Source organism: Simochromis diagramma, unplaced genomic scaffold, assembly GCF_900408965.1.
Source record: "Simochromis diagramma unplaced genomic scaffold, fSimDia1.1 OVJJ01000685.1, whole genome shotgun sequence".
Classification (NCBI taxonomy): Eukaryota; Metazoa; Chordata; class Actinopteri; order Cichliformes; family Cichlidae; genus Simochromis; species Simochromis diagramma.
The window spans coordinates 16,948,095-16,973,031 of NW_024387477.1; the positions used below are offsets into that span (position 1 = coordinate 16,948,095).

General features: G+C 38.8%; 1 protein-coding gene across 9 annotated transcripts in view; it reads right to left on the minus strand.

Moving 5' to 3' along the window:
• diaph2 (diaphanous-related formin 2) overlaps positions 1 to 24,937 on the minus strand; it is a 357,889-nt gene that overhangs the window by 62,465 nt on the left and 270,487 nt on the right. For all 9 annotated transcript variants that reach the window (XM_040016586.1, XM_040016585.1, XM_040016582.1 and 6 more), the window contains one exon: positions 2,760 to 2,924. In XM_040016586.1, coding sequence (XP_039872520.1) covers positions 2,760 to 2,924 — 165 coding nt within the window. The remainder of the gene's footprint in view (positions 1 to 2,759; positions 2,925 to 24,937) is intronic.

The window sequence follows — 24,937 nt, forward strand, 5'->3', positions numbered from 1 at the left end:
TGAACCCAGTTTGGGTCTTTTGGTCTTATTAGAAAGTCACTCAATTAACAAGGAAGACTGTTAGTTCATCCCAGCCCATCTGCTGTGCTTTGATAACTCATTAATGAAAAAATCCTCATCCCCATGCTCCTGGTCAGGATTACATATAAAGACCCTGCGATTGCATTTCACTCATACTCAATTTCAGAATATGGCAGCAGCATTAAATTAACAAATTGTTGGACTCTTGGAATACTGAGTCCATGTACTGAAATCAAATAATAATTCATTGGCCACAGGAAAAAAGAGAGAATGGGACAGGAGCGAGGGAGAAAAAGAGAATGAAACAGAAGGGAAATCGAGTTAATGGATTCTCTTATCAGTTACATTCAGTTCTGTGAGGACTGTCTGTCAATGCGTTTACTCAAATGCCTCATGTCGGTCGGGTGCATTAAGCCCTAGCTTTTTAGCAAAAGCAATTTAGGGTGACTGTATTGCAATGGAATTCTTTAATACTGCAGATGCTTTGTGATGTGAATGCATTGCACAAGGCAATGCAACACAGACGGAAGAAAGTCAAACAATGCAATGTCTCAATATTGAAATAAGAGTGTGAGACACGCCAGGCATATTAAGAAGTTAAATTTACTTGAATGGCAAAGAGTCCCAACTTTCATCTAAACTGCCAGTTGGAACAAATCAGCAGCGGCTGATGCAGGTCAACCTTTTCAAAGATAAATAACATGATGCAGGTATCTCCCTAAAATTGCTTCACTGACAAGAAAAGCTAAGAAGAAGCTTTCGCTGTGCTGAAAAGAAGCTAGTGCAGTTGTTTTCACAGGGTAAGAGAAATAAAAGTATAAACAAGCATTGATTTCTTGTGCTCTGCGAGCAGATGAGATTAGCATTCCTGTCAGCAGAGCTGAAAAGCCAAAAACTATAAATAATATCTGAAAAATATGGTGATTAAAGGATTGTTGTTATATGAATATATTAACTTATAATCCAACCCCCATTTCACAAAACTATATCCCAGTCATTTCCCTCCCCTTAACCATAGAAGGAAAGTTTAAATCAGTAATAAAATATTCATCTGCAGCTATTTGCTTGAGAGAATAATTTATTTTCTTGGGTGGATGCTTCTTTTAGAGACATGCAACTCTGGAATCCTCAAGGGAGCGTTATGTTGTATGGTTGTGCACTTTGATCAGCGGGAATGAAAAGTTGGTTTCAAATGGGGATCAGAGAAAAGAGAGGAAAGGATTCAGACAAGGGGACCTTGCCATTCACATTAATAGATGGTGAAGACTGAGGGTGTGCCGTCTGGACACGGTGTCATCATCCTGACACCAGGAGCTTTCGGGGCATTGCCGGTAGGGATGACTAGACTGTTGAAGGTGGAAAACCACAGACGCTTGAATGAATGTTTAACAGACTACTTAACAGAGGATGTTTATCTTATCATTAATATTACCTCTTACACACTAATCTCTCTTGCCCTTTATTCACTGCTGTAAGTAGCAGAGGCTGTTTTTTTATTTCCCTTAATCCAATTTAAAATGCTACTTCACATTTAGTGAACCTCAAACCTTTCTCATCGCATTTCTCAGATATCGTATATGATATATATACTTTTTATTGCAGACAAAACAAGCTTTATAATCAGTGGAAAGATATTTTTATTGTATTTACATATATGTGAAAGAATAAATATGTAAATGACACTGTTTACCAGGTTATGAAGCTTGCCGACGCCTCTTTTATTAGTAGTCTTGCTTTGATTGACCTGTTTTATTTTTTCTTTGTATATTAGGACGCTTTCTTCCAGTTCTCAAGTCAAGGACGTTTGACATGAAGAGAAAGTTTACATTTATCTGCTCTTTTTCCTAAAAATCGACATGTTAACTGTTAAATATTGGGTGTTAAAAAAAACAAACAATCGGCCTCATTTCTGAAATTGAGGTTCAGAACAAAGACAGGTAAATCAAACATGGCGTGACAGTAATTCTCCTGTTTATTAACATGTTGTTCACCAAACCCAAATATCTTGAATAAACATTAAAGAAATATTCAGAAAAGTGACTCAGAAACATCAGAAAATCTTGACAGATTATCAGATGACGGATATTATTTCACCATCGTTGTTCACGTAATGATTTACGTTTCATAATTTCTTTTTTGGCTTTGAAGATGTACCAAGTCTGCTAAAATAACCGAGGTAAGACCATAGTGATGTCTTTGGAGTTGTTGCGATTGAAAACATGAGGAAAAATTATAAGCAGAAGAAGTCTGAGTTATGGACTAACAGTGTAGAGTTTGAAAGCTGTAAGCATTTACCTGACAGGAAGGGTTGAGAAGCTGTTGAGGTGCATTATGGAAAATTTGCTTTCAGAGCTGGTCCATTACTAATGACTACCTCAGCCTCTTCTGCTTAGATTTTGATATTTCTCTTTTGTATATCCTTCCAAAGTCCTTCAAACTAATGGAAGTGCGATACGACATAATCGGCGTCCCCTTTTTCTATTCAAGTGCATCCATGAAAGTACAGCAGTGTAATTTTCGCACAAGTTTTCACCACCTGTCAGGACCCTGGAAGTTTGATGAAAATGTGTGCACGTGTAATACACAACCTCTGTTCTCAATTCACTGACACCCAGTGTGTGCAAGTAAGCGTGTGCGAAAGTATGCGCACGTGTGGGTGGGGGCTTCTGTTAGTCAACGTATGTGCCTACTTTGAAGGAACGTGTTCGTGTGCAAAAAATCAGAAAGTTTGCACTTACCATGAAGAGCATGCGGAAGTTGGCCAGTTCTCCGAAGAATTCTTCCACACTGACCGAGTGGGGGTCAAAGGCAAAATAACTGCCTATATTTTCATACAGCTTCTGCATGTTCTTGTGCATGGTGGACAATTTTTCATACTGCTCCCTGGAACTCTTGCTGAAGCCGTGAGAAGCAGAGAGTCAAGGAAAAAAGGAGAAAGACATGTCTCAAACATACACAAAGCATATTCAAAAATAATCTCCAATATAATCTCACATCTCACAAGCGTGTTGATCTCTAGAAAAACAAGTCATTGTGAAAAATGATCACTTTCACAAGCTTTATAGCATTCAAAAAGCCCACCTATGCCAAGGTCAGCAAAACAAAATACTAGATAAAGAAGGGTCAGAGACAATCTAATGTGGCATTACAATAACCTCTCCATCTCACTTTGGAGTCAATGGCGTGGTGAGCTAATAGCTGCAGCCCTGGAGTAATGGAAAGGTGTTTTGTAGTCAGCAGCATGACACAGATGGTTGCTGGAAAAGCTGATTGCAGTCATTGTTCTATTGTTTCTCACAACAACAGTGGGGTCAGGTTGTTTTGAACCTCACAGCTCACGTCGCACTGTGTAATTTACTGAACAGGCGGAGCACTTTTCTCCTGGTGAATGACTATTGACAGCCAGCATCAGTTAAGCATTATCGCAGCAGCCATTGACCTCTCATAGAGACTGCACTTGGACACTCGGAGACTCACGTAGTCCAGGTGAGATGAGGACGACACAAAATACACATATCTACCAACATTTACAGACATGCAAGTACATGCTAGCAAGCAGTCAAGTATGGAGAAAAAAACACTATAGAAACTCGAGTAGTACTAGTTTCAGTACACAGGCGGTGGTGTCTGACACCTGCTGTGCCTTCAATCAGTTCCATCTTCTTTCTTAAGAGGCTATTTTTGTATCTGTCACATCTGCAGTGGCACGAAGCTAAATGGCTTGAGGTGTGCCTTTTTGTTCTTGCAATTGCAGGAACTCCTAGCATTATGTCAAGGCAAAGAGGTAAGTGCGGAAACTGCTCTGTTGTTGGCTGCACTGAGCAGCACAAATCACTACATCAGTCCCCAGCCTCAGGCGACAGAAGAGCTGAGAAGAAAAAGTTTATTTTTGATGGCGAGGTCCCAGCTACAGTTAGCAAAAACCTGTACTCATGTTACAGTGTAGCCACACTGTGTTTGAACATGCTAGCAGCCTACATCATTACAATACAAGGCTGGCTATAAAACCTTTCCTGAAAAAGGTTTTAATACCAAATTTCTGTGTTTTTATTGAATTTTTATTGGAGTTTTATATGAATTACATTTCATCAACCCACTTAAACGACTAGAGAATGAAATGAGAGAACTGGCATAGACATATCTGCACTTGATTTTAGAGACACTCCCATGCTGAAGGCCATTTCCCCCTGTGCTGCATGTAGCTGTTACAGCTATATTCCACTCAGGTATTCAGAAGTTGGTAAAGTTGGCAAGCTACAAAAGGATAGTGAATCTTAAACTCTCTCTACCATGCCCCCAGAAGCCGTCAAAGGGTCAACCACAAATCCAAAAACATTTTTTTAGCAGTAAAGTAGGATGCAAGTTGAATTCTAGTAAAATAGTTGTGTATATGACAGACCTGTCTGGTTCGATTTGGACCTTCGAAGCCATTGCTCACAAACACACAGCAGAAATGGCACAGTCCAGGTTCATAGCAAGCTCCTCCTTTTCTTTCCTCTTCCTTGTCTTTATTCCTGTTTGTGATTTACCCCCTTGTTTCTCCCAGACTGCTTTTATATCGTCTTCTATACACCTCCCCTTCATTCGACATGTGTGTGAAAACCTGAAGGTCTGATAGATAAATGTAAACGTAAAACCTTGCCAAAGTAATATATCTATTCAGTGTAGGAGCTGCATTTGTTTCATAAAGTCTAAACACTATCCTCCCTTCTCTTCTCTAAAAGGTCCAGTCTACCAAGTGGTGGCACTTCATCCAAAAACACCAATATAGTCACTGTTGATTGCCAGACTGGGATATATTAACAACCTCCAATTCTAACAATTATAAAATAATAATTGTGAAAATGTACAAATGTGAAATATTTATATTACTATTTATGAAGTGCAAACAAGAATGAGACTCGTTCCAAATCAATGCGTCAGTTTTGGTGCAAAAAGCATCACGACACCTTATCATTCGACAGCGGCACAGATATGCTTATTAACTTACTTTGCATACAATATTGATTCCACAGTATTGACGACTGAGTGCACAGTCCCTTTGGTTCTGAAAATGTTCAGGTCACAACTGTTGCCTCATTGCAGAATGGCAGTTAAGCATTGAGACAGTGGTTATGTGTAGTGCTTGTTGTGGCTTGTGGCTCTCTGCATTTCCTTTTCTCTACTTTTCTCCCCTCTCTCTGTTTTCGCTCACTCAAATACTCATGTATGCACATGCACTGTGGTAGATGTGCCCCACTGGGGACTGGACTGAGGCTGGCTGGGGTTTTGCTCCTTGTATTTCCACATCAAAGACATGTCATATTGATGGAGCCTGACGCACACTATCCTGCAGCAACACAACCGGTATGGTAGAGCCTTCATCCAACACGCATACAGAAACGGAATGAACAGGCAAATAGACTCTCACACACACACACACACACACACACACACACACACACACACACACACACACACACACTACACAGTCGCAATGCCATTCTTTGAATGTCTTTCTGTCAGGATGTCTGTTACTATTTTCTTTCCCTTACTTTCTCACAGTCATTGCAGCCTTTATTCTCTCTCCTCTGTAAAGATAATTTTTTTTCTTGATCCGTCTCCTTTACTTTCTTCCTGTCCACCACTGTCTCAATCAAACACATTCCCTTTATAATTCTCTTTTTACATTTCCCCATCATATTCTCTCCATTAAATTCCCTCACTCAAACAAGCAGTTCTTTCTTTCTCCTTTACTTAGAGAAAACTTTCAGAAGTATGTAGTCTGAACTGTGTCTGGTATTCCAGTCACTTTGGCTTGAAGCAGAGCAGGGAGCAGAGGGGATGGGTCTCAAGGTAAAGCAGCATGCAGCCTTTGGTTGCCCTGACCCTGTTCGTCAGTCTTTGCTCTCCTCTTCTAGTTGTCCTCAAAGGGCCACTGCCTGCGCTTCCTGAAGACTAAACCTCATCAACACAGAACAGGACAACTGCGCCTGCTTGAGGGCTCAATGTTACAAATGTGGAGTTTATGTAGTTTGACAGGTTAGATTTTTTTCTTAAATTGCCACTCTATAGTGGTACATCTTGTCAGTTTTGAACTTTTTTACAAGTCTTTATTTCATGTGGTTAAACACTAAAAACTAAGTGAAGCTGATATATTTGAAAGATAAACATATTTAGTCTAAAAGGAGCTTGCAAAATAGCAGCTGGTCGCAAACCCCTGGCTAACATAGCAACACAAGTTTCTGACTATCATAACTGATGGTGCTGGTTTACACGACGTAAGATACGAAGTGTGGTGTCAGTGCAAAGCATTGCTTTACTGTAGGTTTTAAATTCTCTTTCTCTTTGCCAAAACCCAACCTGCCCTTGTACAATTTCAAAATTCTGTCTTTGTCCTAGTACAGTGTCCTCATTACTGTGTTTAATCAGTGCATGGCATGCCAAAAAGGCCACATTTAACATCAGTAAGCTGTGATTAAGTCCGCTTGTTTTCATCACCATAACGTAACATCAAAATCATATCCAAGTCAGACTTACCCTAGATGTTAAAAAGGCTTTTTGGAGCCAAACTCAATTCAATGTCATGATAAATCCCAAAGAAATAGACAAATCCATTTGTGGGCAAAAACAAAGTTAAGACAGTTTTTACAATGGCCACCTATGAGGATGGCAATAAATTACCTGCTTTGTTTACCTGTGTGCATGAGAGAATTATTAAAGTGCTGCATAAAACCCTACAGTGGGGCCCCAAAAAGCCTCCTTAATAAATCTCTTGTAACCTAGTTCCATTAATGTTTATTTAATGCTTTTGCTTGCTGGCCCTTCCATCCAAGGCCCCACGCTAAGCCTGCTTTTCTCCAAACCCCACTATCCCTGCTCCCTTTATCCCCACACCTACTGCCAACAGCCCCTGTGGGCCAAATTACACCAAGGCTGCCCACTGACTGGACATAACCCATCATGTTGAGAGCGAGAACGGGATGAGAAAGGGATGAAGGAATTGAGAGCAGAGGCAGGGCAGACAGAGAGAGTGAGAGAGAGGAGGTTGTTCCTTAATAAATTAATGGATGAGTAAACTATTTGTAACTGTTGCTGCTTAGACATTCAAAAATCTGCATTTCTGCTTGCATCCCTTCTCTCATCTGCATATAAAAACTGAAGAAGTGGGATAAACTTAAATGCTTTAATACTGTGGGGGGGTTAGGAGGGCGAGCAGGCGGAAGCTGCCAAAATTTCAAGGAGGCACGTGCCTTCATATTGAAGGATACAGTGTGGAAAATCTCACAACTAGATCTCAGTATTATACAATTGAAGTTGTTTTCTTACTCTCCCAATTAAAGCAGATAATCCTAGCTATGATGGCCTTCTCTCTCTACTGCTTTAAAATTTGCCTAGTCCTCCACCCTTGGTGTAATACATGTGGTCGGTCTCTAGCCAGAGTTTTAAGTTTATGTCAATGTATTTTGTTGGAGAACTTATTTACTCACTAATCAATGTAAATGTATGATTACAATATTCTTTTTTTCTATTAAATAACATCGAAAAAACGGTTTCATTAAAAAGAAAAGCAAGAAAACAGTGAGAATTCCTCTCCTCAAGTTCTATTGACAAATCGGGTTTAGTAGACATTGGTTGCATGCAAGTAAACAATCTATGTAGAAGGCAAAGGAGAAATTGTATTTGCAATTATACATAACACGATTTTTCCATCCCAAGACCTCTCGCAACAATAAAAAAGCAAATAAAAATAATCAAAAACAAAACATACCTTCTACAATCACTTGATAAATGAATACAGACTGCTAAAAACATGACAAAACTTAATCAGTAGTTAAATATATGTATTAAAATATGAATGTTTTAGGTGCCTTAAACCTCAGCTCGTATTTGTCTGAAATGTGAGCCTATTTGTCGTACTTAAAAATGCAAGAATTCAAGACAGGCTCATTTTACAATGTGGGAATAATTAAATCTGTACCAAACTGAATGCCTTAGTGAAACAATACTCACTGAAAGCTGCTGGATTTTGTCCAAAGTAATCAAAACAACACCTTGGATGAAAATCAACAGCGTGCCACTGAGAAATGCAGTCCTGTCCTATCCATCTTTGTCGTTGCACACTAAATTGTATTTCTTTTTTCTGCAATTTCTCTTGGATGTTGAAAGGTGCCAATAATGTCGTGATTAATGCTATCAGTTACATTTTCTAATATTAGAGCAATCCTAACACATTTCTTCTGTAGGTCTAGGTTGTCTCTATGGGACAACCTAGACCTAGACTCCTTGTCTGTTTGTGACACAGGCTGTGTGCTTGGTGTCGCTGTTATGACGCAGAAAGAATTTGGGAATCATCTTGCACCTTCCTGACTGCAGTGCACCATCAACACTGCCTGAAACATCTGCATAGTACTAGGGATGTGGTGTATATTTAATACTTGTGATGAATGTATTTTCCACACAACAGAGGCTCAGTGAATTATATTACCACTTTGACACTGGGGTCATGACCTTTACTCTCTCTATACTCCTCTCCATCATCTCACCTACAGCCGCTGCCTCCTCTATCTCTGGAAATTAAAAGACAGATTTAATGTCAATTTTACTGTCAATTTATTCTGCCTGTCTGTGTCTGAAATATTTATACGTGCAGAGAGGAAGGTTGCTTCTACTTAAGCATTCAAAGCTCTTCAGTACAGCACCCAGCTGGTGTTATAACAACTCAATGAGGGGGAGACTAGTGGGTGTAATGACTACATCTGATAAAGGAAAAGAGACTATATGAATTAGAAATGAGGGGATTAGGTCCATGGGAATGACCTGTTGAATCATGGATAGGCTATTAGAAAAGCTGTCAGAGCACAGGAAAAAATAATTTGGCAAAAATAATTTGATGTCCACTATCACGGTGCTGGTGAGTAAATCTGAAGACAACACACACCCACACTTACACGAAACACACACTTTTATCTTTGATAACCATTCCTGGTTGTCGTCATCCTTTCATCCTTATCCAAAATAATCTCATGCCACATCGATGCCCGGGGCCTGCGCCTCTCTGTGTAATTGTCACAGAGCGGAAACATGACAATGCAAATCCACTGTGTTTACAACGTTTATACTTGTCAAATTCTAAAAGGTCAAGTCTCTTGCTTCCCCCGATCTAATCGGTAAACATCAATCCCGTCCTAACATTACAATAACTGGTGAGACGCCCCTCGAAGAAGAAAGTATGTGCAACGCAGCTATTACATTTCATTTAATAGACAAAGCTTGCTTGTAAACATTATTACATAGTTCAACAACCACAAAAAATGCAACTCGACCAATTTTAAAGAGTGCAGAATGCTGGTACACGGAGTTTGTAATTTGGGAAGCTAATGATACCCAGTGTTGCACATTTATTGATTTGTTCTTCAGTGAATCCAACTATCACATTTTTCCTTCAGCATAAAAAGACCGTGGAATGTAGAAGGAAATGAGTGTGATTGTTTGGTCTCATAATTACAGGAACTCTCCTTCTAACGCTTAATCACGTTTAGATGTATTCACTGTGCACCTTTGAATATTGGAGCAAAATGTATTATTGGTATATCAACTACAAAGCAAACCATAGCAGATATTGACGCAACAGTTGGCTCACCTTAGTCCTAGTTAGTACATCATACTACAAACAAACCATGTTCCTCACCTTCTACTTGGCAGGAAAATCGTCTTTTCTTGCTTTATGATCAATTTAAAAGACGCGTCTGGCTTTGTTACTGTGGGAGCAAACAGATGCTTATTTCTGTAGGGCACACGGTATTGACTGTGTATAACCTGCCTTTGTAGTTCTAGCTGACAGTGACAGTGATGAATCACAATTGTTGGACTGTAATATTTGTTTATTGAGCAGGATCTCGCTCTGTCTTTTCGTTTTAATGCGCTTTATCAATTTCTAATTATCATTTCACCAACTGATAACACTGTCATAACCATGCTGTCGTTCTGCTATTCATATAAGTTAGGAAGCTGTGCAAAATATAAACACAGACACTATCATTTGTAAGTGAATAGCAAACAAATTAAAACTAATTAATTGGCAAAAGGTCAACATCACAAACATGACCACTGACTTTGTGTCATTATTAGGGATATCAGCCACGCTGTACAACTGAATCTGTCCTTAGCAGCCAGCTGCAGCCACTCCAAAACATGCAGCATTTGCTAATATTCAATTAGCAAAGCAAGTTTTCAAGCTGCTTTACTTGTTAGTTTCTAAACTTGGCTTAAAGCAAATTATTACAATCGGTCCAAGATTTAAATTGTTGGCATTGTTGTGGTGCTCGCTTTATATTTTATCTACAAGCTACCAATAGCTTCAGCTCTGAAAAGAGCAATTTGACCTAGATTTGCTCACAGCTTCTCCAGATTCTATCTTCTTTATGTAATCACCATGCATAAAGTAGAAAGCGGGACCTCTTAGGTGGCCACTTAATGCATACCTTCTAAACACAGTAAGTAATCCAGTCAGGCAGTGTGGTTTGCAAATGGACTTCATGTTGAGCTGCCTTTGAGCTTTGTGCTTCCAGACTGCCGCAGTATGTTTAAAATGTCAATGGAATCTCCTGCCTTCATGCTGGACGGCTTCAACCTTTTATGTAGCACCACGAAGCAAACAAGAACTGTTGCTAAATTTCTTGATGTTATGCAAATGATATTGATATAATGTAAATAACTCAACGATAAACTCAAGTGCTGTCTGTTTTAATAGGCGAATGAGAGCAGGGGTCATCTGTTTGATGTGCAGTGTATTATTTTCTGTACTGTACAATTCACAACAATGACTGCACAGACTGATTTATTCAGATCAATTGGAAGTGTGAGTGAAAAGGGGAGAAAACCGAGATCTAACAAGGTCTACGAGTGTAGCTTTCACACAGCTTTCATTAAAAAGTTCAAATGTAATAAAAATTGAACGCTAAATGGTTTTCCTTATTTTTTTTTCCGTAATATAACAAGCTTTTTGTTTTATCAAAGGTAAGGGTGCTAGAGGCAGTATCTCTTATTTGATGATAATGATGGCTTTCAAAAGCCAGAATGTCTCTATGAGAACAACTAGTTAACAACTGGCCAAGTTTTTAATTTGTTTGTACAAAAAGGAAAAAAGGCAGAGGGAGAGAGACTGTATATTGATTAGATTCCTTCAGTCAGCCCACCGGCCCAGCAGCGAGCGTGACAAGAGTACAGCTCCATTCAATAGCCTTATCATTACCACAGCACAAACCCATTCAGCAGGTCATCCTGTTTGGCCTCCGGTTTGGTGTGCGCACGAGTGTGAAGGCATGTGTGCGCGCACGTGCGTGTGTGAGTGTGTGTGTGCGTTTGAAAAAATAAAACAAGTTTCGATTCTTTAAGCCAATGAATCCCATTTTAAGAGTACTTATCGGACATTTCTTTGTCCAGAGCATTTTCAACCTAATGAAGTGTCCTAGGAGCAGAGGGGTAAGTGAAAACGAGATATTACTAACTCAAGAAGATTGTACAGCACAAGTAAAGTTTGTGCTATGTTGCTCACCATCATATGGCTTCTAAACTTCAGGTTTTGTAAGAACTTTGGCGACAAAAATATAACAATAAAACCCAAAAAAAATAAATCAGTGTCCTATAACTGTGTGATTGTGCTCTGTGAATGACGTGCTGTAAATTGCACTCAAAGAACAATGAGACATTCAAAGAGTCAGTGCTGAAGCATTTGAAAAATGAGGCTCCTTTAAATACAAAAGGACAACCCCGTCCTTTATTAGATTAGAGTCAGACATGAGTGGCACAAGTAGCTGTCAAAGACGTGGGGCTGGAGAAGAAGAGACTGGGGAGAAAGGGATAATGGAGCCGTCTCCATTGGCAACACAGAAGCACAGAGACTATTTTTAGCAAATTAATTTAAGGCTCTAAATAATTAACTGATAATTATCTGGCAATCAAGAGTAAGATAAAATGATCTCCCCAAGAGTTTTTTTGTCATGTGGCTCAGCGGGCAGACAGAGGAGCTTTGTGCGACTCGCCAGTCAAAAAGCTGCTGGGTGTCACAATGCAGAAAGAGGAGGAAAAGATAATTGACAGGGGGGAATACAGTAAGATGTGCTCGCTAGAAGGCAAGCGAATTTGCCAATATAGTGCCTAACGAGTGACAGAAAACTGGCACTTAAATTGCATTTGTGTGTGGAATAATGGATGTGTGCAGCAGCTGTTATACATGTAAATATAAATACCACGATTAAATTGACACGCGCGTTCTCGAGACGTCGCTGTGCTTTAATAACAAGTATGAGTAGTTCTCATAAATCTTTATGAATGTTCAACAAGTTATGAAGATTTTAGACGTTACTGAGCTAAAACGGAGAGCAGCGAATGAAAGTTCAGTAGTTTAGTTAGAAGTTCAGGGGAGTGGTAGTGGATGCTGCGTGTACAAGTTAGGTTATCTCTGCACCTGACCCTGACAAGATCCCCCTCTGAAGACAGAGGAAAAAGAAAGGGGGTGGGGGGGCACTGACAAGCAGTTGATGAACTGCCTGTGGCTATGTGTGTGTCCTCCAACCTGTACAAAAAAGTACTTTCATTGCCAGTATTTTCTTTCCCTTCCTGTCCTAATCTCTTTGGTCCTCTCATATTTCACTCTTTAGCCCGTTACTTCTTCTGGCCTCCCACTATTGAACCGTTTTCAAAATGAAAACTGCAATGGGTTATATTTTCATAGGACAGGCTGTCAAACAAAGTGTGCAAATCTGTCAATCCATCTTTGTCTTGGTAAAATCTTGGACACTTTTTAACTCACTTGCTTTCAGCGTGCGTATCGAATTGCAAAAACATACCGAGTGGTGTTGTGATGAGAAGAGGTAAACGAATGGAACTGAGCACCGCCTATCTGACAGCAGAATCAAGTAAATACATACTGTAATAGCTGCACCGCTGTAAGGAAGGATGTGTAGGCATATGTTTGCACACTGCACCCTTTTTAAAGTTTTGGGATTAAAGAAAGAGCACAATTAGATTGCCGGTGTGATGTGCTTTGGTGAGAGCTAAAGTTGACAGGCCTACCTAGCCTCCCCACTACGCAACCTTTTATAAAATCAATGCCACCACTAAACACAACTGTCCCCTGTGGAGCCGGGCCCTGTTACAGCCTCCTTCCCCTTCTAGTGTGGGGAGGAAAACACAGACAAACAGATAAATTAGAGCCTCCCCAGCTGCACTCCTCCCATCCTCAAGCCTGTCTGCTATTGTGAAATGGCAACAGTTACTATCAGTAATATTTAAAAAAAAAAAAACTTTTGAAACAAGAACCCCTGCATTGTTTTTTGAACCAATTATATTTCTTATCTGTGAAAATCACTGGCTTGATTGGTTGCCAATGTGTGATAAAGCTAATGGTTTTGGAGCCTCTATACACATCCAGCAGGATCTTAACATGGCTGGACCTCAGAAGAAAATATTTGCTCGCATTATCTCTGTGGAGATACATGAATTATCTCTGTAGTAAATGCTGCAAGAAGTCTGTATTATCACAAGTTGAACAAAAAGGAAGAAAGCAGCAGGGAAAGAACGTAAGCATGTTATAAACAGGCATTAGCAACATTGTCTCTTTTTCTTGTTGCACATCAATAAAGAGACTGTTCTTCAAGCACATATTTAATGGTGTACCAGCACAGGGACATTGCAAACAGCTTACTGTGATAGTACTGTTGGGAAAAAGCCCGAACTACTCACTGGCAAATGTATCATGCATTCATTGCTTTAGTGTATTGACACGAAGATCAATATGTTCATCTTTTTTCATAAAACGCTTGTCAAATTACAGTTACAGGTATATAGGTTGGCTGTGTTACCTTCTACAATTGCTCCGTAGCACTGTCACTGCAGTCATTTGGCAGTGTGTTGCTCTAATTTGCATCAGATTACATGCCCACAGAGGTAAATTCTCTTTAATGGGTAGCATCATCCTCTGCAGGTGGCGGGGAAGAAAACGTGAGTTGGGGACACAAAAAATGATCTGCCTCCTCAAATGCTCACTTGTCAAAGGCTGATTGCTGCTCTGATGACATCCATTTGTGCTCCAAGATATTTTCAACTGCTCAGTCTCCGTCTATTAACATTAGCCGAGGCACTTCAATGTGTGCAGATTAACCCAGTTATTTTGTATTTTGTTATTTTAATTACCTTCTGAAAATCTTAAAGAGTTGACAAGCCACAACACTATTCCTAAAATGATGCAGTTCATCCCACATGCTACATCTGTATTCTAATTGTCACTTACAGTAATGCGTGTGCTTGTGTTACAAAACAGGTGATTTAACTAGACTAGGTGCTGCTCGCCTTTTATCAGTGTGGGCAGGGGTGGGCTGTGGGTTGATGGCGGTATTGAGCAAGAGAACAATCTATATCAGTCATTAAAATGCAAATGTGTTTACCAAGTCTAGCTTTGATGCTGCACTAATAACAAGCAGTGTGGAACGATCATGAATCAAACTTGTGCAGCGACCTATTGAACGCACACCGACGCCATGTAATGAAACAAGAGCTGGAATAAGAACAGTTTTGACAGTCAATACAAAATCCTGTCATTATCTGAGAATGTGAAACGGAGAATTAAGCAGCACAAGATGACGCTGGCACAATTCCAAAAGTGCATTTCAAAGGAAACCTAGATTCTATGCCCTAAATGAAAAAGCACTGCAAGTGAGGCAGATACGCTCCCTGAAAATAAACATGGATTGAAGCACAGCACCTGTTTATGCATTGTAATCCAATACAGCTGCATAGACTTTGCAGGTAGCAACACAAAGGGATTTCCTGCTGATTGATAAGGCAAAGTGATAACAACACGCCCGCTTTCTTTCTCCATACTAGGAAGGAATTTAACTTTAATCTACTGTTTTTGGCTTGCGACCTCTAAACCTTTGCACGTGATGCTTCGTCACAGTTTGCATATAGACAAACAGTATACAACTGTGAGTTTGTTATATAAAGAGTCATTTCTGCATCTCAGATTTTTGGACTTGGTATTTCTTAGAGGCTTGATTGGGATGAGGTGGGCGAGCAAGAGGGGATAAAGAAATATATTAGAAGTTGGCTTCTTGGGGGGTCCTATGTATAGCTGAGATCCATTGCTCTAATTATAACAACAACCCAGTTTTCAAACAATACATTATGGTTTATATTAAAACAATATGATAAAAAAAAAAACATGGAACAAAAAAAATAAAATAAAAGTTACTAAATAAAAATACTTCAGGAACACCTGGCAGAATCTTTCACAAATAATTAGATTAATTAGTAACGAGATAAAATTGCCTAGGGAGGCTAAGTATTTCAGAAGTAAAGGAAAAAAACTGACGAAAAAACTTCTTGGACCACACAACAAACTGTATTTTTGTCAGATCGCACCATTGAAAATGCTCCGAAAGGCAGCGGAAGCACAAACGTGGAGAAAAACTCCAAATCAGTGACTCCGATTAGCAAAGTGAGAGGTAGCAGACAACAATTGGCTTTTTGTGTCACAGATGTCTAGCTGTCAATCTAACTGTCAATGTAGCCAATCTAAGCAGTGGTGCCCTAAATTTTGCCTTACTAAAATCTGAACACATGACTTCTAAAGAAATCAATCACTGTAAAGTCGGTGATCGGGCATATTGAGCAAGCCTCAAGAGGCCATTAGAGGAAATTGAGTTTTGGGGATTTTTGTGTTACATTAAAAAAAACAAAAAATAAAAATAAATAAAATGAGCCCTGGATGTTGACTGCTGGGTTTCACACTTTCTTTTCTTTGTTTGTTTTGGAAACAGGATTGTAGCCATCAGGGCACAAAAGCTATTCCCAGCTTATTAAATTACTTTTTTAAAGCTCTTTTTGAAATGATATGATATGCATGTAGTAATAAAAATCATTTTTTAACTACTCCCAAAATAAAAACGGAAATAAACTTGAAGCTACATATAAGTACATGCATTTCTCCGTGCTGCATCAAAACTGTCAATGGAGAATTGTACTTAGTAGTCAGTATAAGCCTTTAATGATATAAGTTTGCATTTGATAGAATACTGCATGTTGGCCTTTTGATGACTTAGTAGAGGGCCGTACAAGCCAAAATTCATTCTTTCACTCTCACACACATACATTCTTCTTTCACACACATATACTTTCATTCTCACATAGTTTGATTTTAATTTTTATATTTAGATATTTTTATTCTCATGTTTACACATATTTAACACGCACATTGCAATATTGTGCTCTCTTGTACATGTATTTTAATGTACATATTTACAAATTTTCACTCTGACATACATGCATTTTCATTTATGCGTTCCTACATTTTGCTCTCATTTACATGCATTCAATATGCATTTAATCTCACAAATAATATATGTATGTAAGAAGAGAATGCTTACATGTCTGAAGAAAATATAGTATGAATAATGTATGTGAATGAAGAGTAGAGTGGAAACGGAAGGCTGGGTGTCTGTACCGCTGTGATTGGCTGAGAAGCACGCGCGGGTCACTTTCAAGTGTCTGACAGCATGGAGGGGGGAGAAGAAACTCGAGTTCTTCAGCGAGCTGTCTATGGCGTTATTTTTGTGCCACTATTCTGAGCGCACTTAAAAACAATTTGAGCGCAAGTAAAAAAACGTTTGCAGGTGCAAGTGTTGCATTTTGAGGAGAAATTTATTTTGAGCGAAGAAAAGCTGAATCTGAGTGAACAAAATTTGTTTCTGCGTGCCAAACAAAACTTTTTTTGACTTGGCGCTCAAATTGTTTTTAAGTGCGCTCAGAATAGTGGCACAAAAATAACGCCATAGACAGCTCGCTGAAGAACTCGAGTTTCTTCTCCCCCCTCCATGCTGTCAGACACTTGAAAGTGACCCGCGCGTGCTTCTCAGCCAATCACAGCGGTACAGACACCCAGCCTTCCGTTTCCACTCTACTCTTTCATTCACATACATTATTCATACTATATTTTCTTCAGACATGTAAGCATTCTCTTCTTACATACATATATTATTTGTGAGATTAAATGCATATTGAATGCATGTAAATGAGAGCAAAATGTAGGAACGCATAAATGAAAATGCATGTATGTCAGAGTGAAAATTTGTAAATATGTACATTAAAATACATGTACAAGAGAGCACAATATTGCAATGTGCGTGTTAAATATGTGTAAACATGAGAATAAAAATATCTAAATATAAAAATTAAAATCAAACTATGTGAGAATGTGTGTGAAAGAAGAATGTATGTGTGTGAGAGTGAAAGAATGAATTTTGGCTTGTACAGCCCCTCATAACTTAGACTGTTGTTCACAACAAGACTTGTTCTGTTCTCTTTTGTAAGTTTCTTCCCACAGCGATAATAAGAGCTGAACTGCACATGCTCCCTACCAGGAAGAGGAGAGCTGGACACTCTTATCTGCGCTCCCTAACAAGAAGAGGGGCCGCGTCCTTCAGAATCAAACACACGCACATATACACATGCATACGCATCACTATTGTATTACTTTTGTGTATAAATAAAGAAGCAAGGCAGTGGCAGAGAGCGAGTCCTTGAGCCACACTCTCGGGTGCGAGCGCTCTGTGACCGCCCTTGCAAATAAATACTGCAGCGTGTGTGTTTCTACTCTCTGACTCTCAGCTGAAGAAGTGTCTTTTAGAATAAATCTCTTGACAAAAACACTGAAATGTATAAAGTGACTCGATTATAAATCGGCATTGTTATGGAGAAAAAAAACAGGTGGTGGGACAATACAATAATTCATCTGTAAAATTTCAATAAGTGCTGAATTAACCTTGTTGTAACCCTTCCTGTATTGACTAGTTATCTGTGCTCCAGTGAGAAACGCATCCAGACTGAAATAAATAAACTCCAGATAAGCACAGAACAGCAAAGGGAAGTCTGGTCCCTGCCTTTACACGGCACCAAGTAGAGAAACTGGTGTTTAGATGAAATAACTGACATCAAAAGAACAAAAGGATCTAAAGCCATTACAAATACGCACACAAAAGGACGAAAAACTCAAGGATAGAACATTCAAATGTAATAATTGTGAGCAGGAAAGATTGTAAAAATAAATATACTTCCAATGCAATTACTGCAAAAACATTAATGACAGTGTACTGTAGGATCGTTTGGAGACTGTAAATTCTAGTATGCTGGGCAAATACTACATACACAATCAATTCAAGTGTAATTCTGCAGCTCTGCAACGGTTTTAATGAGCAATTAATTCCTTTTTAGTTCTGAGGTATAACATATAATTGTTTGTATTCACATTTACGAAATGATGGCACAAATGTACCAAAAGAAAAAAAAAAAGATAATAAAGGGGTGGGGTTGTAGAATCAGCCTGAAATTTTGTTTTTCCTTCTATTTGCAACAAGAATGAGAGAGTATAACATTGTTCATTTACAAAGAATTGACTCATTGCATCTTTTTCTTTTTTTGAAGGGTCCAAAAATCCACTATATGCCCTGGGAGTGTTCAGAAAATCTTCTCTGCTCAGCTCATCTTCTCATTTATACAATCACTCAGAATCATGAAAAGAGTTAGAAACCCTCTTAAATGCTTAGTCAATCTGAGTAGAATGGGTAGAGAGGCAAAAGGAGAGGCAAATCTTGTGCAAATCGTGTCATCTCTGTGAAAGCAGACAAAAAGTTAAAGATGGGCATTACTACAAATCTCCAATCTGCACACAGAAAAAGAAGTCTGACTTTCATTTGCCAGTGAGCCAACGCGCTCCCTCTTGTGATCTCTGAAGACGACAAAAGCGCTCAATGAACAGATTACACATCTACTGTCCTACAGTATGTAGCAAATCTCCAGCGCAGAATCGCTTCCTCACATTAATGGACTCCATTTGAGTTATATAATTAATGTTTTGTTTTTTTAATAGTACGTATCTGAAAAAAACACAACTTTATTTCATATAAAATCATGGCAATCAGTAGACTGTGAAATTAAAACTAATCTCAGAAAGGATTATTATCTCTGATCAGTCTGGCATCAGGGAGAATACTTGATACTGTTCTGTTTCAGATCAAATCTAATAAGCTTAAAGGTAAGTATAAGGCTTAGTATTCATTTGTGGATAGAAAAGCCCATTCGGTACAGAGTTCACTTGTAATATGATAAGGAGATATTGTTGGGGGATTAGGTTATCTCCCTAGAGATCTATTAGTGGATAAGTCCTGCTGGCTGTCTTATGAATCATTACCTTACTGGTTACATTCTGATCTGCACATGCTCTCACCCTCTACTACCAACAGAATGACCATCTACGCATGCAGTCACATGCTACAGTTTGACTTAAACTCGTATAATTGCACTATAATTGTGCATTTAAAACACAACAATAGAAGCCCAACACAGAGCGCCAAAGTAGTGCACTGAAAGATCACAAAGCGTGCCACTGAGCTTCAGTCAAAAGACTAAAGAGCTGGGATTCAGCGGATTTGCAACCTGTGTCTACATCACAGCAGGGCACATTCACTGCACTGTGTCGGATGATGAACCAAAAAGGTAGGGAACAGATGCTACATCAGCTGTATACCATGGAATAATGGCCAAAGTGACAGTAAATAACACAGGAACTAATCTCCTTCATGGGAATGCAGTTTTAGCCTAACCAGCTCTATTAGAGTGCTTTAACGGTATTAGCACAATAACCAGAAGGAAAAGCCTGGAAATGGAGACACATTTAGCAATAATTACACAAAGAATGCCACAAAGTTTAAAGGCATTCCTAACACACTGGTACTATGTGTCCCCATTCCCAACTGTCGTATTTAGCGAGAAGGGGGAAAAGACAACAAACTGAACTGTGTTTCTGCACACAGCCTGGGGGTTAGATGGGTGAAATTCAATCCTCCTTTTTCCACCTGTTAGAAATCTATTATGGGCCAATAAGGATGCTGAGGGGAGAAGGTTTGAGATATTTCAGGTCAGCCTTGGAGGTTAATTGTCGAGTCGTCTGTCTGGTCAGCGAGGGGATCACTGTGTGAAACCAATCCTAAAAGCAGGGGATGAACAGTGAGTGTGGATGCCGTTCAGGAGATTAGAACCGTTGATGGAAGAAGCAGAGACTCAAAGAGAGAGAGTGAAGGGAAACATGAATGTACAGACCTCAAATCGAGTCTTTCACAAGGCTGCCATTGCAAAGTGGGTTGGAAATTCTCTTATGTGCTTAAGAGTGGTTATATGTAGCCAACAAAAACACCGTAGCCAGCTCTACTTAGATTTAAAGTGCAGGGTGCAGTTTAACCTTTCCTACAAGAAAAGATCTAGTTGATAAAAATGTTAAAATCATCAATTACAAGAAGGCAGGGACACACGCACACACACTAACACACAAACACAAGACATCCTGCCCCATCCGTCCAAGTAATTAAAGCGGAGAGAGACTGATTAAACTCAAATTTAATCACATTCATGGAAATCTAAAGGAACTTCCATTAAACTAGTGCTACTCTTCTTTTAAGATTACTGTTTTAGAAAAACACACACACATGGAAATGAAATAGCAAGAAAATAACAGGCGCTGAGGCTAGAAATGGGGAACTGTTTACTTTGTTTTGATGAAGGTCAAATTAAACCACCCAGTGTAGGCTGTGGTGGGGTGATGATAAATATTTGGCTGTCTTTTCAGATGTACAGTGAAAAGACATGGCCCTCCTGTGGGCATCGCTCCACATCTCTCGGGCCGCCTCCATGCCAGTCCCATTTCACAAGTTGTTCTACATCTGTGACACGAAAACACACAAACGCTTGCACATATAAATGAACGCACAGAGGCGCTTTCTCCCAGATACCCACACGTACAGAATGTCCCTCATCACCTTGCTCAGAGATGAATGAGTTCGCTGCTGTCCTCAATCATTTTAATCACTTCAATGGAAAATGTCTTATTCACAGCTATCATTTCACACTGCCTTGCAGCTATCTCATGTATACACATTTCAAGCTTGCCTTAAACACCACCCTTCACACACACACACACACACACACACACACACACACACACACACACACAATGACTGCCATTCTCTGATAGTTCTGTGTAACAGAGCACTGCAAAACCCCTCCTACAGTCTCTCTCTCTCACCAGTGATAACAAGATGCCTAATGACATTACTGGCTCTCTACAACTGTCACTGATAAACCCTTAAATAGACATGCATATTCACACTCACACATACTACCGTGTGTAAAAGTTTTATGCAGCCAAATAAAATCAATACTTTAAATCAATATAACACTCTCCTACACACACTTTCGCCTAGTTTTTCAAGGTGCTTAAAAGGTATGTTGTTCCAGTCCTTTTGGGAGGCTTGCCAATGTTCTTCTGTACATTTGGACTATCTCAGTTGCCTCTGCTCTTCCTCAGAATGACTTCATGGCATTAAGATCGGGACTCCATGACTCTGCAAAAGATATTATAGCCCTGTGTATGTTGGGACTGCCGCCTCGTCTTGTCAGTTAGGATAGCACTTTATAAATCTGGCTTTATGGATGGGGTTAGGGATTTAATAAAAGAGTGGAATTCATATGCTGTCCTTTATCCCAAAATCTTTCCAGACATTAGCCTATACAGATCTCTGAGATATGAGTTTTCAAAATGTAGAAAAATAAATGGAAAAGCTGCTAAATGTTTTTTGTTTTTGGAGCCCTTTATTGCGAGACAAGCCACAATAATGGAGACACTTCATTGCTGCCCTAATTTTCAGCTGGTGCAACAGACATACCTGACCTGTAATCACCTGGTAACCTTTGTTAGTTCAAATCATTTTAGTGTTACCACAATTCAAACAGGTCATGTCACACTACAAATATTACTGTGAGGATTAAACTACGATTACTCTCAATGATCTGAAGCACAGAAGCACACATGCTTCATTCCTACCCATGGCAATTCAAACCATAGTAACTGTTTAATAAAAATTATGATTCCATGCTTAACATTATTTTTATGCCTTAAAAAGGGTCACTGTTATGTGTGAAAAACTAAAGTACAATACAGTTAATTAAATTTACATTTAAATTTAATTTAGATTTGTTCCTTGGATTTTGGGAAGTTGGATAAAAGAAGAACCCTGCTGTGGACCAACTAACACACAGTATATGATGCAAATTTAGTGCAATATTTAATATAATGCAAAATTATACTGTAGACTAACTTGTTGAAATGAATGTTGTAAAAAGGCTAAAAACCTGGGTGACACAGAAACCACTATAGCATAGTAGTATTGTGTTGTCAATACTTTTTTGTGAAAATCCAGCAACAATGCTAAATATAATTATATTAGCAGTAATGATACAATAACATTTATGACAAAAACAGTTGCTACAGTCCTCTTTATAACCATCACATCAATTAATATGTATTTACTGTTTATCACCTGGAACAAAGTCTTATTAAACAGATGGATAGTGTACAAGTTGGCCACATTTATAAATTACATTCTAAAAAATTCGATTTCCTCATGCAAAGTGTAGGAATAGAGCAATGGAGTACATGAAAATAGATTTTTATTGCAAAAGGAGCACCATGACCTTGTTCACAGAAGTTGAAGAATATGACCGCTGCATCAAACAAGCTTGAGGCATCATAACCTCTGCTGTACTATCCATCACAAATGTGCCTCAAGAGCATAGAGCGCATGGAAACTGCAGTCAGTCATTCAAATGGCTGAAATAATTCTTTATTTTGCTACATCGGGTTTCAACTTGCCTCTAGAAACAATATGGAAACCTTTCCGACCAGTTTTCAATCACAATTATAGATGGCATAATCTGCTCCCTACAGATGAAAATGCTGTTCGATTGGACTTTTACAAAAAAAGGTTTTTGGGTGTGTTGGTAAAAGTCGCGACAAAGTGTTACGGTGGAACGACACTTTGTTGCCACATTGCTGTGTTAAAAAACACTAATGGATGTGTCCTTTCAGTTAACCTTGCTTGCTATCTATCTTGTCTTACAAAGCTTTCAATCCAAATCTTGGATATATAAAAGTGCCCAAATGAAGTGTACAAAGAAAATGATTGGAACATACAAGAAGAAACATTAAAAAAGGGAAAATGCGTGTTTGAATTTTACTTTTGGGATAAGCAAAAGACACAAAACGCATTATGAAAAGCTTACGTTTTGTTGATCAAAGTGTTATTTAAAAAACCTGTAAAACATTTATACCTATTTCTTGCCAGGTACTGTCACAAACCAATGACACAACAGCTCCTGGGATATAACAACAACAGCAAAAAGTACATTTTAAAGTGTTCCAATCTGCAAAATTTGGAATAAAAATTTAATACCTCCTATTTGTATTTTCAACTAATATTGTAAAAAATCTGCAAAAATTCAAGGACATTTTTTCATATTTTTCCGACCTGCATGAGGGTCCTTGAAAGTTGCTGTTGAAAGAAAGTTATATTTTGTCGCTACAGTTCCTAACCAGTGTTTTTAAGTTATGAAAGAAAGCTGCAACACATCAAAGGAAAAAGTCCAGGGATCAAGTATAAATCGTCAACACAAAAAGTCATTTCAAGGTCAAGGTACTAGATGCATCTCACACAGTCCCATGCTGTTAAATTGCACGGCTTAAGAGGCTAAAAGAATACACTGTGAGTGGGAAAGTGAGAAAAAGACAGAAAATAGAAAAGAAGATGGAAGCCATTTAAAACATTTTTGCAACATGTCCATTATTATTTTAATATCTTTGCTATTGGAGTTAATCCCAGTGGGTTCAAGGATTTTATCTCCTAAAATGATATCGCATCATCCAATGAAAAAATACTGAGGACTAACAAAAGGCCCCACTTCACAGAAAACTGACCTATTAATCATCAGCCCAACCAGAAGGACTTTTAGGGGACAACTTATCTCAACCTATCATCTTATGCAGGGATGAAACACACCTACCAATTAACTGGTAGTGTATTGTTAATAAAAAATTAATGAATAAATAACACAGCCATGACTGTTGCTTGGACAAGAAGTATATTAGACCTGGTGATTAAAGCTGTAGATGCAGTTGGTTATACTCCATTTGAGTAACATTTCTCACATATTGCTGATTTGATTTGATTCACCGCAAATAAGTAATCATGGTATCAACATACAGTTACCTGCGCATCTCATATAACAGTATGGTCTATGAGCCAAGTCATTTATGGCAATCAATACCAGATTAGGGCTGTGCGATGTGAACAAAATCTCATATCCCGATATAAGAATTCCATCATCCCGATAACGATATAAATCACAAAAATGTAACATTTTCTGTAAATTCTGTGAATCTCGACTTGCGTGAAATGTTTCCAGCTGTGCGTCATGTAGCTGGAGTTTTAACCGATGCATGAAACGATACATTTTTAGACATAAGTTGTAACGGCCGCCGTTTTCTTTGTATTTATTACACGGCGTGCTGCGGGGAAAAGCCTGTTCTAACGTTTGACTCTGAGGTTTATTTTTTAGCACCTGACGGCTCTTTTTTTGCTTCTCATCCGTCAATAATACTTTTTCACGTGATTCAGTTTATTTTGAAAAGTCTCAACAGGATCTTGAGCTTTATTGTGAAAGGTTTATGTGGAACATAAACAAACGGACACGCGATGCTGTTACCGTCGTTGTTGCTAACGACAACGCATAAAAACAGGCGCTTGGTATTTTGCGACACCACGAAACAAACGATAGACGTTTTTATATCGTCATCCGATATATATCGTTATATCGAACAGCCCTATACCAGATATATTAAGTTAAAAAAATAGACTCACAGAACTATTTCAAGTCACACTTTGCATGCAAGCACCTTAAACTAAGTGAGTGACAAAGAAGAGGCGCAGCACATTGATTGGTTCAATTGACAAAACAGCCAGTCACTGCCTGGGCACATTTATTGGCCTGCAGA